Raw genomic sequence first — 14,691 nt, forward strand, 5'->3', positions numbered from 1 at the left:
ATAAAGATTCATTACTTCTTTTGGTCAGGAGGACATTATGCATTCATTAAATTGTTTGTACTTTTATTGTACGCATTTTTTTTAAGGTAAGATTATTTCATCTGTGTCTGTTAGCAGAATAAGTCAATTAGAGACTGAACTAGATGAAAAGTGGTTTAAGTTACCAGTTTTACCATCTGGGGACAAAAATAAAAATGCGTTAGAAACTGAGAAAGATGAGTATAGCAGTATATAGTAGACAAGCAGCCCAAATGGACCAAGACAGGTTCTGATGACATCTCCAGGCTTAAGTTCCTTTATAGAGGTTTGGCTAGTAGACAAGGGTTCAACTGTCATCATGGTTAGTATAGGCCACTGACTATAGTTTATAAAAAATAGTTTATAAAGCTACCTCACAGTTTGTCATTCATACAGTATATTTACTTTTGAAACATACATCTCTTCAACACAGGTTTACTGTTCACTTAGGGCTGTTGATGACTATAATTAAAATATAAAGTTGTACAGAAAGATACCAAAAAAAAACTTTACTGTGGGATTAATCTACTGTACAATTTACTTACAACTTTCAAGTCTTTTGGATATACTCAGTCATGTATATTTATAATATATTTTATATATTGCATGTGTAGTATCCTCTAAGAAAACAAAAACTTTCTCTCTTAAGACCAATTAACATCATTCCATGTAGTACATACAGCTCTATTTCATCCTTTTTACTGGCTGCACATCCTTGTTTGCCAGTACAAACAGTACAAATCAAGTGCCATCAATGAATACAATCAAATAGTGAAAATCCTTATACATACAATGAACATTTAGGTTGGTTCCACTTCTTGGCTATTGTTAATAATGCTGCAGTGGACATGGGAGTGCAAATAACTCAACATCCTGATTTAAATTATTCGTAATAAATACTCTCTCAAGTGGGATTGCTGGAATATATAGTAGTTCTACTTTTAAATTTTTGTGTAATCTTTATACTCTTCCACAGTGGCTGTATCATTTTAACATCCCCACTGAGAGTGCACAAGGGTTCCAATTTCTTCATATCCTTGCCAACACATATTTTCTGGTTTGGGTTTTTTTTAATGGCCATCCTAACTGGTGTGGGGTAGTAACTAATGGTGGTTTTGATATGCATTTCCCTCATTAGTCAGGATACTTAGCATCTTCATATACCTGTGTATGGTATAAGGGTCCATTTCCATTCTTTTGCGTGGGGATTATTCAGTTTTCCCAGTACCATTTCTTGAAGATATGCTATTAATTTTTTCTACTATTTTGCTTTATTTGATTTTCTACAAGTCTTGAAAAGGCCTTCTCTACTACAAGATCATAAAACCTCATATTGTCTTTAGCACCTCATGGTTTTATTGTTTTAAATGTAACCCTTTGTCTTCCCCTCCCCCTACAGAAAAGAGAAAATTCAGTATTCCCATACTGTTTCTTGTATAACCTAGCTTTTGCCTCACCTCTACCAAGACAGGCTTATATTTTGGCTACAAGTGGTGGCACTAATGGTAAAGAATCTGCTTGCCAATGCAGGAAACACAAGAGATGCAGGTTCAGTCCGTGGATTGGGAAGATCCACTGGAGAAGGAAATGGCACCCAACTCCAATATTCTTGCCTGGAGAATTCTGTAGACAGAGGACCCTGGCGGGCTACAGTCCATGGGGTCGCAAAGAGTCAGGCACAACTGAGCACACACACACAATAAAATACACAAAAGGGAGACTGAACAATACAAGGAATTTATTATAAAAGTCCAAAGGTATAGTAGTTGCAGGATTGGTTAATTCAAGAGCACAATTCAGGTGCTTTCTGTCTGCACCTGCTATCCTCAGTACGATAGCTTTCATCTCCGTGCTTGTCCTTTCATGATCATCAGATGAAAGAAGAGATAAGATACACACTAGATGAGCACTGACCTCAACCCACAGAAGCTTATGGGCCCATGAATACTGGTGTGACTATAGATTCATCCACCCTTCTGCCCTTGGGGAAGACTAAAAGTAAGGGGAAAAAATAGAGATGTTAGAATCTTCACCAGCACTTCCACATGTGGAGAGAGAAACGGAACGTCAAGACTGTAACAGGAGTAAGTATAACATTTCCTTCCTCAAATACTATTATTCTTTGGCTCTGGGGTCACTGAATTCACATCTGTATCCGACTTTATCTAGATTATATTTTACTTTATTACATTAATGGAGCTTTCAAGAACTGAATTATATGAAAGTAAAATAAAGTTTTAAAGCAATTTAGGCAGTTATATATATCACACACACAACACACAATGTATATAGTGAAATCCTTATACATGCATAAAAACAGTAATAAATTATAAGCAATAAGATAATAAAGTTTAATATTTAGTGTACTATTTGCTTTTTTAATAACTAAAATTCATAAACCAAAATTTGTTCATTTTTACACAAATGATTCTGATTGGTGCATACTTTTCCTTACACTAATTTACCAAACCCTGAGTTTTGCTTCTCCATTTCTGGTTAAATATGTATCACTCTAAGCAAATAAAAATGTTTAAATAAGGGTCCTGCATTGGTGTTTAGTTATTTAAAATTAGGTTTTCATTCTGAATAGCTTCAGTAAAGTATATGTTATAGTAGAATGTCTCTACCTGCTTTAAGGTCTGTCTTAAATTGATAAAATACAACCTTCCTCCTGCTTAAGAGTGCATCTTCCATTATACAAGTTAGCAAATAGCTTATATCAGTACAAATGTCCAACAATGTAATTAAATCATTGCCATCTGAAATACTTTATACAGGAATAATTTATCTCTTTACACTAGTAAATCCTTGCATTTCAGTAGGTTCTATAGCTTCTGTATCATCACTTGAAATTTACCTAAAAAGGAAAACATGAAAATCATTTTGATTTCAGGTAGAAGGTAAACATGTCTAAACATCCATTTTCTGCTCTATTTAATAAGTTGTTTCAATTAAGAAACTTGCTATATCAAATGACTTCGCACTATTTGACAGTCAGTTTCATTTTTATCATGATTATCTGGTTTGTGAATGAGTGCCTTTGTTTCTCTGATTTCTATATTTTATGTATTTCATTTCTAATTACTATGAATAGAAAGGAAATACAGTGATGCTCAAGCCAATTCTTGGTTAGTAGCTGTGGTGAAGAGAGTTTTGAAAAGGAGTTTAGTGATGACTAGTTGGCTTTATCTAGTTTTAAATAATAGATGTATTTGAGAAAACTTTAAAAAATCTTCAACATTATAAGGAAACTTGCTATCTTAAAATTTTCCTTTAAAATTAAGAGTCACCCTTTAAGTTGTCTTATAAATTTACATTTCCTTAGCACATTTTCTTAAATCATTGTCTATTATGAATTTAAAAACCACTGACTATAAATATAAGTATGCTACATATTACTACATTGTGTTAAAACTGACAAAAGTAAAATGAAATGGTTTTAGCATTTTAAATGTCCTCTAAGTAACAAAAACAAGAAACAAACACACACCACCAGACCTGATAAATAACTGCTAAAAACATTTGTTAAGAAATATGAAGTCAACTTACAGGCAGGCATTGAAGATACTTCAGCTGTTACAATACTTTTTATCCCCAAGTTTGATAAGCCACCTCTGATTAAGCCACATGTAAATGCTAAATACTAAAAGGAACAAAAGTATAAAAAGTATTAAGGATTTACTTAGACAGTAAAGGTATTGATAAATATGACATTTAGTTAAACCTTGATGTTAATAAGTCACTTATTTGGAAAAGCTGTATAATAATTTTTCAAATTATTAAAAATTCTTACTAGATTTCCCAGCTCCTTGGCAACTAAACATGGACACATGACTTAAGTTCAGTCAACTCACTGGTCTAGTCCATGACCCTGAATCTATGAGTGACAGAAACAAGCTGGAAAGAGGTTAGAATTAGTTCTAGAGACAGCAAAGGTGGTTTGTGTCTACCGTCAGTGCTGCTTGAAGGATTCTAACTAGACTCTCCTTGTGGAGTGACCTGGCTGCTTTAACTTCCCATGGTGTCTTTTTTCCCTCTTTAATTTTGGCCACACCATGTTGACCGCTTGTGGGATCACAGTTCCCTGACCAGGGACTGAACCTGGGCCATAGCAAATCCTAACTACTAAACCACCAGGAGATTTCCCTAACCATGGTTCTTGCCTGTTTTCTGAGCCTTCCCATCAATTCTGTAAGCTAACTAATATGATTCCATTCAATCAAGATTGGTTTCTGCTTTCTACAGCCAAGAATCTTGACTTGTTCAAGATGTATAGCCTGCCACAACAAAGACTTATCCAGTTTAAAGGATCAAAGTGCCAATGTTGACAAACTCTGCTAAGGAAACAAGGAAATGGGACTAAGCCATAGCAGAGACAGCACAAAAATGAGAACCAAAAAACCAAATAGTCCAAGGTATTTTATCCTCTAGATTTTTGTATTGCATGATATTCAACAATATGTATGAATAATAAATTATTTTATAATATACATAAATGGGTACTGATAGTTAATCAGATATGGAATCATGAAATTATAAACTGGGGGAGAACTTAGAGATTGTTTATAATATATTGTTACAATCAGTTTTATTAATAAGGAAACTAAGGTCCAGAGGGGATCTGTAAGTTGTGGAGTTAGCTTAAAATCTAGATTTATTTGGTCCCAAGTTCATACTCTTGCCACTACACTAAACTGCCTTTGTGTTAGATAATTTAGGTGTGGACAAATTTTACAGATAAAAAGCAGCTTTTACATACTGTCCAATGTATTTTAATCATTTCAAAGGAACCCTTATATTAAAACTTGTCAGCTTTTCTGTAATACATCTGGCCTATTTATTGATTCCTACTTGAGACTGAAAAAAAAATACAGGAAACCCTGAAATGCACATATGCTTAATACAAAACATATTCTTAGAAACAAATATTAACTATACTAAAAAAATTTTTAATTTACTGATGGATAAATATGAACTCTGAGGTGAATAATTTTGTATAGCTAATACCAGTTTTTTAAGCTTGAGTATCTTTTCTGATGTATCCATACTATATTTGAGAATCTTATCATCTACCTTTTTAATGACATTTAAACTATAGAGTTTCTTGAATTGGTCATCATAAGCCTACTTAGTTACAAGTTAAACTATTTCAATATGATAAATATCTTTCTATTTCATAGAGCAGTATTTAGGCAAAAGGAACAATTTAAAAACATTTTGAATTCAAGTCTGTGATTAGCATTGTATTTTTCCCTACATTTCTACTTGTTTCATAATAAAAAAACCAATCTTTTATTCCATTAAATACCTTTGATGCATGTTCTAAATATTGTTTTCCTGCAGACATTTGAGTAAGCAGGCGAAATTTGTTGTCCTGAAGTACATAGATGCCCTGTCCCAAAAATAGAAAAACATCCAAAGTCAATGTAATCTGTACTCTTCCCTTCATAACAATTTAAGAATTTTTAGAAGTTATTAAAACGCTCCCTTCCATTGGTCAAATTTTCTTTATACAAAGAAGTGTTGCAGTGTTCAAGTTGAAGAGTTGTTCATCATTTATAACACTAATATTTACTGAATGCTTTAAAGATACTGAAGATACAAAGATACATAAAACAGTTCCTGTCCTTAAAGAATTCAGTCTAGTGTGAAAGAAAAATACATTCTAGGTGAAATTAGCAGCTATATATAATTAACTCATACCTAGAAAGCCAATAATCAGAGTCACTTTTCCCTATAAGCATTTCAAGTACTTCTAGGTTAAGGCTGATGTTATCTGAAAAAATGAATTTTACTGGTAGCTAAGAGATAACATTATTTTCATTTTTTATACTTCAGTAAATGCCAAATATATTCTAAATATCGCCTAGAATTTTACAAAATAAGTCAATTTTTGCATAATCTCTCAGGCAACCTATTAACTTTTAGATTAACAATATTTTAAGAATAAAAAATACAATGGCAACTAAACAGGCAAGAATTACAATGAGACTTCAGGAATTACTTGAAAGACAGAAATGTGATGTATCTGTGGTTCTGCATATTATCACCACTAAGTAATAATAATGAAAGAACCAAGTCCTAAAACTGTTATCATTCTGATATTTGCTACTTTTAAAAACTTAAAATTTTATTGAGAGAAAGGGACAGCTGTCATTATAGATAACTGCCCTTGTCTTTATTCACTATACCTTATTAGAGAAAAAAAAATGATGTTTTACTAACATAGAAACATTCCTAAGTTTCTGAGAAATTAAGTTTTATATAACAAGTAAATCACTAAAATAGGACATTTACATTAAGATAAAGGACTTTAAAAACTAGGCCTTAATTTATCTAAATACCTGATGATTTGTCCTTAGATTGTCGATTTGTTTCTTGAATACTGTAGTCCAGAAATCTTTACAAATGAACTTCATGATATCTAACTCATCCTTGAACCTTGCAGTATCTTTTGTAAACCTAAAAAGATCAACTAGAAGTAATACTTTTCATCCCGAGAAAGCAGGAGGGACAAATTATTCACTAATTTCCAAATGCCACAATAGCACTGAACATTTACTGACAAGTCATAAAGTGATAAGCACCAAGCAAAGTAGTTCCCACTTCAATGAATTCACATTCTGTTATATAATGATGGGGCTAAAATTAGTCTAACAGTAAGCAATTTTAGGTACAGCTGATATTTTTTTTAAAAAAGCTGAGCATGATCATGGTACTGTTATATAAAATATGAAAGAAAGAGAGGTCGCTCAGTCGTGTCCAACTCCTTGTGGCCCATGGACTGTAGCCTGCCAGACTCCTCTGTCCATGGGATTTTCCAGGCAAGAATACTGGAGTGGGTTGCCATTTCCTTCTCCAGGGGATCTTCCCAATCCAGGGATCGAACCCAGGTCTCCTTCATGGCAGGTGGATTCCTTACCACCTGAGCCACGAAGGAAGATCAGGAAAATATAAGAGTTCAGTTATTTCAGACAGTGAGAAAGGAATACTAGAAGAAATTGACCTGTAAGTTTGAAGATGATCACATGCATAAGCAGAGACTAAGGTACGCATTTAAACCATATTCCATTTAGGATAAAGAACCTACTAGCTTAAGTAGGAAATGCAACAAGATTTTAGATGGTTGTTTCAGCACACCAAAGTTTCGAGGAAAAAAATTTAAAACAAATACATATTTTCTTCAAAGTTTGAAAGTTGGATAACTGACTTAAAATAGCATCAGACCTAAAAGGAAATTTCAATCTGTGAATAAAGAACAGAATAAATAAAATTTAGGAATTAAAATGAAAGTATCTCAAGTTTTATGCAATCTTTTGAAATGGATCATCTTTGTTCATAACCTACCTGGAAGAAAATTTTCAAATCCATACTGCTCACCTTTCTATCAATCCTTGTCCCACTCGAAACCCCATGTTTTCCAGTTTGGTTATACAGCGTCCATTTTCCTATTTAAAAAAATAACAGTTTTGAATAATTTTAGAATGCCAGAATGTAAATATTTCACTGAAACATTGTCAGAAAAAGTGAATTACAGGTCATATTTGAATTTTCTTAAAAATTTTCATAAGGCAATAAGATAAACAGAGAACTGTTACTACTTTTCAGAAATGCCAAAGCCTCTTCCCAATTACTTTTCCTGCTTTCCCTGGCTTTTTCCATTTTCAACTATTCTTTCTGATATAAAACAGGTCAAGGTATTGCCTTTGACTTTTATCTGTCATTCCCTTTGTGCTGTCACTAAGTTCTCAGTTCTGCTTCAAAATGTTTCTTAGAGTCAGCCAAGCTTTCTATTTCCTAGTGTATCTTAGTTGGTGACCCCCCATCCTATTTCTGGAATCATGCAATTGCTTCACTCTTCCTTTGACAATCTCATCCACTCTTAAGGCTTTAAATAAAACCTATGTCAAAGACTCTCAAAATTCTCTGGATGACCTACAAAGCCCTATACAATCCAGACTTCTGTGCCTCTCTAACCTCACCTCCTCTTCTTCACTCACTCCATCCAGCTTCACTGATTTCCTTGCTGTCCTTAAACATGCCAGGCAGGCTCTAGGCAGCTCTCCATCTAGAAACGCACATGACCACCTCACTGGCTTTAGGTCTTCACTCACATGTCATCATCTCAATGAGGCTAATTTCAGTCTTTTAAAACAACAGTATCACTCCAATTCAGAAACTACCTAATGATTCCCAAAGTGTGTCCCAAGACTAGCAACATCAGCATCACATGGGAACCTGCAAAACTACAAATTCTGTAACCCCACCCCCAATTCAGTGACTCAGAAACTGCAGGTATGGATCAGTAACCTGTGTTTCAAGAAGCCCTCCAAAAATGATTCTGATGCTCTGATTTCTCTGCCTAATTTGTCTCCAAGGAACTTCTTTCACCATTTAACCTAATATACATTTTACTAATTTTATACTGTTCATGTTCTTCCATCTCCACCTACTAGAATACAGCAACAAGAGGGCAAGAAGTTTTATATATTTTGAAGCCTTTGTCTTCCATTAACACCACAGGCCTCGTTATCTGCTGAAACTTCTACTAAGTACTCCACTAACAGGGATAACTACTAAATCTTTAGTACAGATTTTAGCAGACACAATCATCTAGTGGTCCCACTGTGTGCGTGCTCAGTTGTGTCCAACTCTTTGCGACCCCGTTGACTGTTGCTCATCAGGCTCCTCTGTCTGGGATTCTCCAGGCAAGGATACTGGAGTGGGCTGCCATGCCCTCCTCCAGGGGATCTTCCCGACCCAGAGATCGAAGCCATGTCAGATCGAAGCCATGTCTCCTGCGTCTCTTGGGTTGCAGGTGGGTTCTTTACCACTAGCGCCACCTGGGAAGCCCTGAGGTCCCACAGGCCCCTTAAATATGGCATGTTCAAAATGATACTATCTTAGCATCCTCAGCTTGCTCTGCCTCCAAAATTCTTTAACCTCATTAATGGCACCACCATCTATCTAGTTACTACGACCAGACAACTTCCATTTCCTTCACCTCTGTGCTGCCAAGCCTACACGCACACTGCAGTCCTGTGGGGCCTATCATGTACGTGCTTTTCCAAATCGATCTTCTCTCTTGACTGCTTAAATTAGCTCTTAACCTTTCTCTCCTGGTCTTCAGTTAGAGCCTTCCAACTGATCTCCTTGTCTCTCTAGTTTTTTCTCCTTTATTTTCTGTATTTATGGTATAGACTTTCTAAAAACCAAATCGTGTTGTTTCTCCACTGGACCATACAGCACCACTCTGTTAATTTCCACACCCATTTCCAAACATGCTCAGGTAGAATGACCTGTAAATCATGATGCTCTTTGTGAAACAATCTACTCTTTGTAGAATCACCCAGGAATATATTGATAAGCAGGAAATATGCTTATATGCAGACACTCTCAAATCTTAACTATGAATCACATGAACTTTTGAATTAAGCCCTAGGAAAACCTTCTGATGTTGCTACCTGTTCATTCACTTTGGCATCTGTGAGTGCTCACTAGTAAGTACCAAATTTTTAAGAAAAACTTAGGAATATTTTATCCATTAATGTAAAAAAAATTATTCCCAATAAATTGCTAAATGTCCAGTTATTCAATTATTAGATTTAATACCTCTTTGGTGCAGTTGGAAAACTATTGATTTGAAGTGTGAGAACATTAGTCTTTTCCTTGATTTCACTTACACTTATGACTTCATGTCTAAAAAGATATATAAAGACCACCCCTGGATGATAGAATTATGTCTTTCGTTTACATTTATCATGAAAAACTGGAGGCACACTCAAAGTAGAGACGTTAACAAACCCTCATACACCAAGATGCTAGTATGGATTCTAATCATCGAGCCTACTACATAACTTTTTAAAGATACTTTTTGCTTATATGCACTTATAATTTTTTCCCCACCATACACAAACTGCAATAGGAAAAGAAAGTTATTTTTAATGATTCAAAACTTTTGGATTTCCTTTCTCTTATAGGACTAGCACATCTCTCAAAATTATCAGTCACGATTAGAACAACTGGTTTTGTTTTAGTTTGGCTAACCCATTGAGCGGGGGAAAGGGATTTTTAAAAAAGGTTTTCCTGGACAAGAGCTGAAAGGGGGAAAGAAAGTAGGAGAGTAGAATGAAGCAAGCTGATGCATATGTGGTGGGGCAGGGAGCAGGGATTTTATGATAAAAGAGTAAAAGAGGTGTGTTACTAATTAGTCTCTGGGGAAAAGGATTTAAGGAACACTAACTCAACGCAAACACAAATGTCTGCTATTAAGCACTAGCACTTAGCACAGATGCTAAACATTAACTACTGGTTGTTAATGATGTTAAAGTCAAAAGTTTGTAATTTGGAAAAAATCTCTTATTACTGATGGATCTGAATAATAGACTTTGTGGGATTCCCTGGTGGTTCTGTGGTTAGGACTGCTGAGGGCGTGAGTTCAGTCTGGGAACTAAGATCCTGCATGCTGCAAGGTGTGGCCAAAAAAAAAAAACAGGATAAAATTTGCTTTATTTCCAATATTCTTCCTGATGTCTTCCTATTAATGTCTCTAATTCATAATTAATACCAAAGACTGAATGTATCTCCCCAAAATTCGTATGTTGAAATCCTAACCCCCAGACGGTATTAGGAGGTAGGGGCCTTGGGAGATGATTCTGTCTTGAGGGTGGAGCCCTCAAGAAAAGCATTAGTGTCCTTATAAAAGATACCCCAGAGAGCTAGCTAGTCCCCTTTCACCACGTGAGCACACAGCCAAAACACATCTATCTATAAACCAGGAGGAGGCTTTCACCAGACACTTAATTTTCTGGTCCCTTGACTGTACTTCCCAGCCTTCAAAACTGTGAGAAATGAATTTCTGTTGTTTATAAATCACTTTGGCATCTTTGTTACAGCCCCCTAAAACAGAGAGTATCCTGCTTATAGTTCACAAACTGACAGTACCTCTTCCTGGATGTCCTAAGGTGCCACAAATTCAACCAGTCCAAAATAATTCAGTATCTTCACCTCTTCTCTATTCCTTCTCCATCCAACCCAGTGGCTCAAGCTAAACACCTGGGGATAATTTTCAATTCTCATTCCTATACCTAATCAAATCTTAGAGATTCAGCCTCCTCTCTCAAACCATTCTCTTCTCTTCTCTTTATCCAGATCTTCTTCATCTCCTGCCTGGACTCCTCCAGTAATGGAGCTGCTCACTACAAGAGCTTCCCTCTCCAGTCCAAAGGCTACTTTTATCTTTCTGAAATGCAAATAGACTGTATCATTCTTTTTAAAAATCCTCCACTGAGAAGGTCCATGTTTTTAATCATAACAAGGTTCTTTCTAGCTTTAGGTTTCAATACTTTTCACTCTCCACCTATTCAGTCTAGTCACAGTGAATGCTCATATTCACTCGTAAATATGTAGGCATATTATAATACTCATAAATATGTAGACATATTTAAATACTCTACACCTTTCATTCCACTATGACTTTACGTTTGCCTAGGATGCTTGTCCTGCCCTTACTTTCTACCCCTCTTTATCAACAGCATTATAGAAACTAGAGCTTCTGACCTAAGCATGACTTTAGAATACTTTATATATGATATCCTACAACTCCATTATTTCATACCACCCAATACTGTTAATTATTCATTGAACCCACATTCCCCAATGAGGCAGGAACTTCATCTTATTAATCTAACAGTGTCAGGCCCACAATACACTTAACATATTTTCTAAATGAATCAATTAGTGTGAATGAAGACTCACATACATTAGAAGTAACCTCCAGGAGGATGGGGCCATTGTTTCCTTCATTACTATATCCCCAGCGACCAGCTCTGACATATAATGCACACTAAATTTTTTTACATTGTGTCTCCTAATCATAGTAACACATGCAAAGTTTCCTTTGCTTCGACCTCAAATCCCATTAACCTTCTTTCTCTGAGTTTCCTGGAGTGTGAGGGTTAGGGATGTGGATGGAGGGACAGGATTCTCAGGCTAGGAGAGGTCTGTCCAGTGGACAGCTAGGCAGTGCTGGAAGTGACAGTGGAATTAAGTCGGGGTGCCAACATCAGCAGTTAACTCTGCCGCAAATCAGGGCAGGGGCAACACATGGAAGGGACAAAACTAAGAAAATCTGTGGCCTGCCAGACACAGATACAGGACTGGACAAAAAGATAGCAGAGAGTAGAAAATACGAAAGAGACAAGAATGCAAGACTGGACAGCTGACAGGTTCTAAGACTTAGGATACCTGAAGGTGGACCAATTTGTCTACACTTCGGGAGGCGACGCGTGGCATGCGACGGGAAAGGGGTTGAAGGAAAGAACTGAGTGGAAACAAGGAGTGTCAGGGCGTGTGGCAGCACTCACCACCTCCCCCTGCTCCGCGGACTTGTACACTCCAGACACCATCTCGTTATGCAGAAGCAAAAACAACGCCTCGTCCGCCATTTCCTGCTTATTCTTCCAAGCTCGAGGTTTCGGCTCCCGTTTGGGTCCGGCTTGGAGATTCTGGATAGCGCCCCAACTGCTTGGACAGCTACGCAGCCTGCTCAGTCCGAGGCCAGGCCCTCGTTGCTAGGAGACCAGGAATCCACGCAGCTTCCTAAAGGCTGGTAACGGAGCGAGTCTGGTCCCGGGGCGAGCTCACCCCAGGGCCACTCAGCCCTACGGCTGAACGGGAGAGTCTGACAGCAACGGGAACCAAAGCCAGCCGGTGGAGACCCGATCCGGCCCCTAGGCGGGGAGGTGAAAAAAACAACATCCGGTCCCCTCTACCCCGGCATTCCGCCAGCTCTATGGTCGCAGAGTTGCTTGTCCGGGGTGAACCACTGGCGCTGATAGGAGGAAGGGTTTTTCGTGTGCTAAGTGGAAAAGTTGGTAAGATAAGAGAAGAGCTCCCGCTGCCATCTCTGTTAATTCGTTTTGTTAGAACTGACAACGTTGTCTAATAGTTTCATTAAAAGCTTCCACTTCTGCTATATGCTCCTAAATATGAAAAGTTGTAAGGAGTGAATAAATCGTAAGTTTTCAGGCTATAAATTTTAGGTTGGTGATGGACAGGGAAGCCTGACGTGCTGCAGTGCATGGGGTCGCAGAGTCGGACACGACTGAGGAGTGAACTAAACTGATAAATTTTAGGTATATTGAGAAATTATCCCAATCCATTTTGGATAAGCCTAGGTATAAGATTTAGAGCCATTTTGGCTGCCAGGAAGTTTACTGGGAGTAAGGGACAGGGTGGATGGAGTAACAAAAGAACAGGGAAATTTTAATCAGAAAATGCAAATAAAAGACTTCAGAAATGCGACGTCACTGTGGGATGGAGTTCATATAAGAATCTATGGTGGATGTGGGACAACTGCTGCACACGTGCAAATACAAATGTTAGATCATATCCACATTTCAAAGTTAGCAAACTTTGGCTTAAACGTGTCGCTGCGCCTATGATTAGTTCTTTTCTTAGTAACTTACAGAGAAGATTTTTTGCCCAATGAATTCATTGCTTCCCTCAAAAGTAATGCTGAGTTTCTCAAATTGTTAACCTTTCAACTCTTCATATCCTTTCATAAAATTTAAGACCATGTACCATAATTGGAATTGAGGTGGGTTTGTTTTTAAACATGTCCCTTCTAACGTTTCAGTTTTTTCAACCACCACAAAAACAAGCATATGTTTCAACAAACCCTTTCAAAAAGGACTAATTTTGAAGAGTGTTTTGTAATCTTAATCTTGATTTTTCCAGCACTAAAATTTCCCGTTTGTGAAATCAGGTCCTTTATGTCCAATTGTATTCTCCCTCATCACCACCAGCAAGGTCAAAGATTAGGCAAAAAATTGGTGTCTTACTAAGGTCAATGTCTCAAACCACAATAACGGTGTCTTCGGATACTCTGGAGACTAGAGGGGAAACTAATACTTATTGAGCATTACTAAATGTTGGACGTGGCATTCTACTGATTAACCCCCGTAAATGAGACTTCAATTTCCCCAGGATGATAGTAATAGATTCTAAGGAAGTAGGACTAGATCCTACCTTTTTGGCTGACTCTAAAAGCATCTTCCCATGGAAACACTGTTACACTTCGTGGCACTATTACCACACTAACATTCCAAGTACTACCTACTACACAGTATTGTGATAAGGATCAATGAGACTAAGCATGCTCACAATCAGTTCAGTTCAGTCACTCAGTCGTGTTCGACTCTTTGCGACCCCATGGACTGCAGCATGCCAGGCCTCCCTGTGCATCACCAACTCAAGGAGTTTACTCAAACTCATGTCCACTGAGTTGGTGAAGCCATCCAACCATCTCTTCTGCCTTCAATCTTTCCCAGCATCAGGGTCTTTGCAAATGAGTCAGTTCTTTACATCAGGTGGCCACAGTATTGGAGTTTCAGCATCCGTCCTTCCAATGAATATTCAGGACTGATTTCCTTTAGGATGGACTAGTTGGATCTCCTTGCAGTCCAAGGGACTCTCAAGAGTCTTCTCCAACACCACAGTTCAAAAGCATCAATTCTTTGAGGCTCAGCTTTCTTTATAGTCCAACTCTCACATCCATACATGACCACTGGAAAAACCGTAGCTTTCACTAGATGGACCTTTGTTGGGATAGTAGTGTCTCTGCTTTTTAATATGCTGTCTAGGTTGGGCATAACTTTTCTTCCAAGGAGT

At 37.2% G+C, this 14,691-nt stretch overlaps 1 protein-coding gene across 2 annotated transcripts; it reads right to left on the minus strand.

The window, feature by feature from the left end:
* Positions 1-1,782: 1,782 nt before the first annotated feature.
* On the minus strand, positions 1,783-12,675 carry TRAPPC6B (trafficking protein particle complex subunit 6B). 2 transcript variants are annotated; one of them, XM_068991215.1, is made up of 6 exons: positions 12,384-12,675; positions 7,399-7,466; positions 6,363-6,480; positions 5,327-5,410; positions 3,568-3,661; positions 1,783-2,875 (listed from the first exon to the last, which is right to left on the minus strand). In XM_068991215.1, the coding sequence occupies exons 1-6, from the start codon at positions 12,462-12,464 to the stop codon at positions 2,844-2,846; spliced, it is 477 nt and encodes a 158-aa protein (XP_068847316.1). In that variant the 5' UTR covers positions 12,465-12,675; the 3' UTR covers positions 1,783-2,843. The 2 variants fall into 2 exon arrangements, with proteins under 2 accessions (XP_068847316.1, XP_068847317.1); XM_068991216.1 differs by lacking the exon at positions 5,327-5,410.
* Positions 12,676-14,691: the final 2,016 nt, after the last annotated feature.

The sequence above is a fragment of the Capricornis sumatraensis genome, chromosome 19 (genome assembly GCF_032405125.1).
Source record: "Capricornis sumatraensis isolate serow.1 chromosome 19, serow.2, whole genome shotgun sequence".
Lineage (NCBI taxonomy): Eukaryota > Metazoa > Chordata > Mammalia > Artiodactyla > Bovidae > Capricornis > Capricornis sumatraensis.

Excerpts from the sequence above, each read along its gene's own strand:
- TRAPPC6B (XM_068991215.1), bottom strand. The coding sequence starts at position 12,464 with ATGGCGGACGAGGCGTTGTTTTTGCTTCTGCATAACGAGATGGTGTCT. Across the intron at positions 6,481-7,398 it reads GGACAAGGATTGATAGAAAG|GTTTACAAAAGATACTGCAA; the intron begins GTGAGCAGTATG and ends TGATCTTTTTAG. Across the intron at positions 5,411-6,362 it reads ATCTAAGGACAAATCATCAG|GGCATCTATGTACTTCAGGA; the intron begins GTATTTAGATAA and ends TTTTTGGGACAG.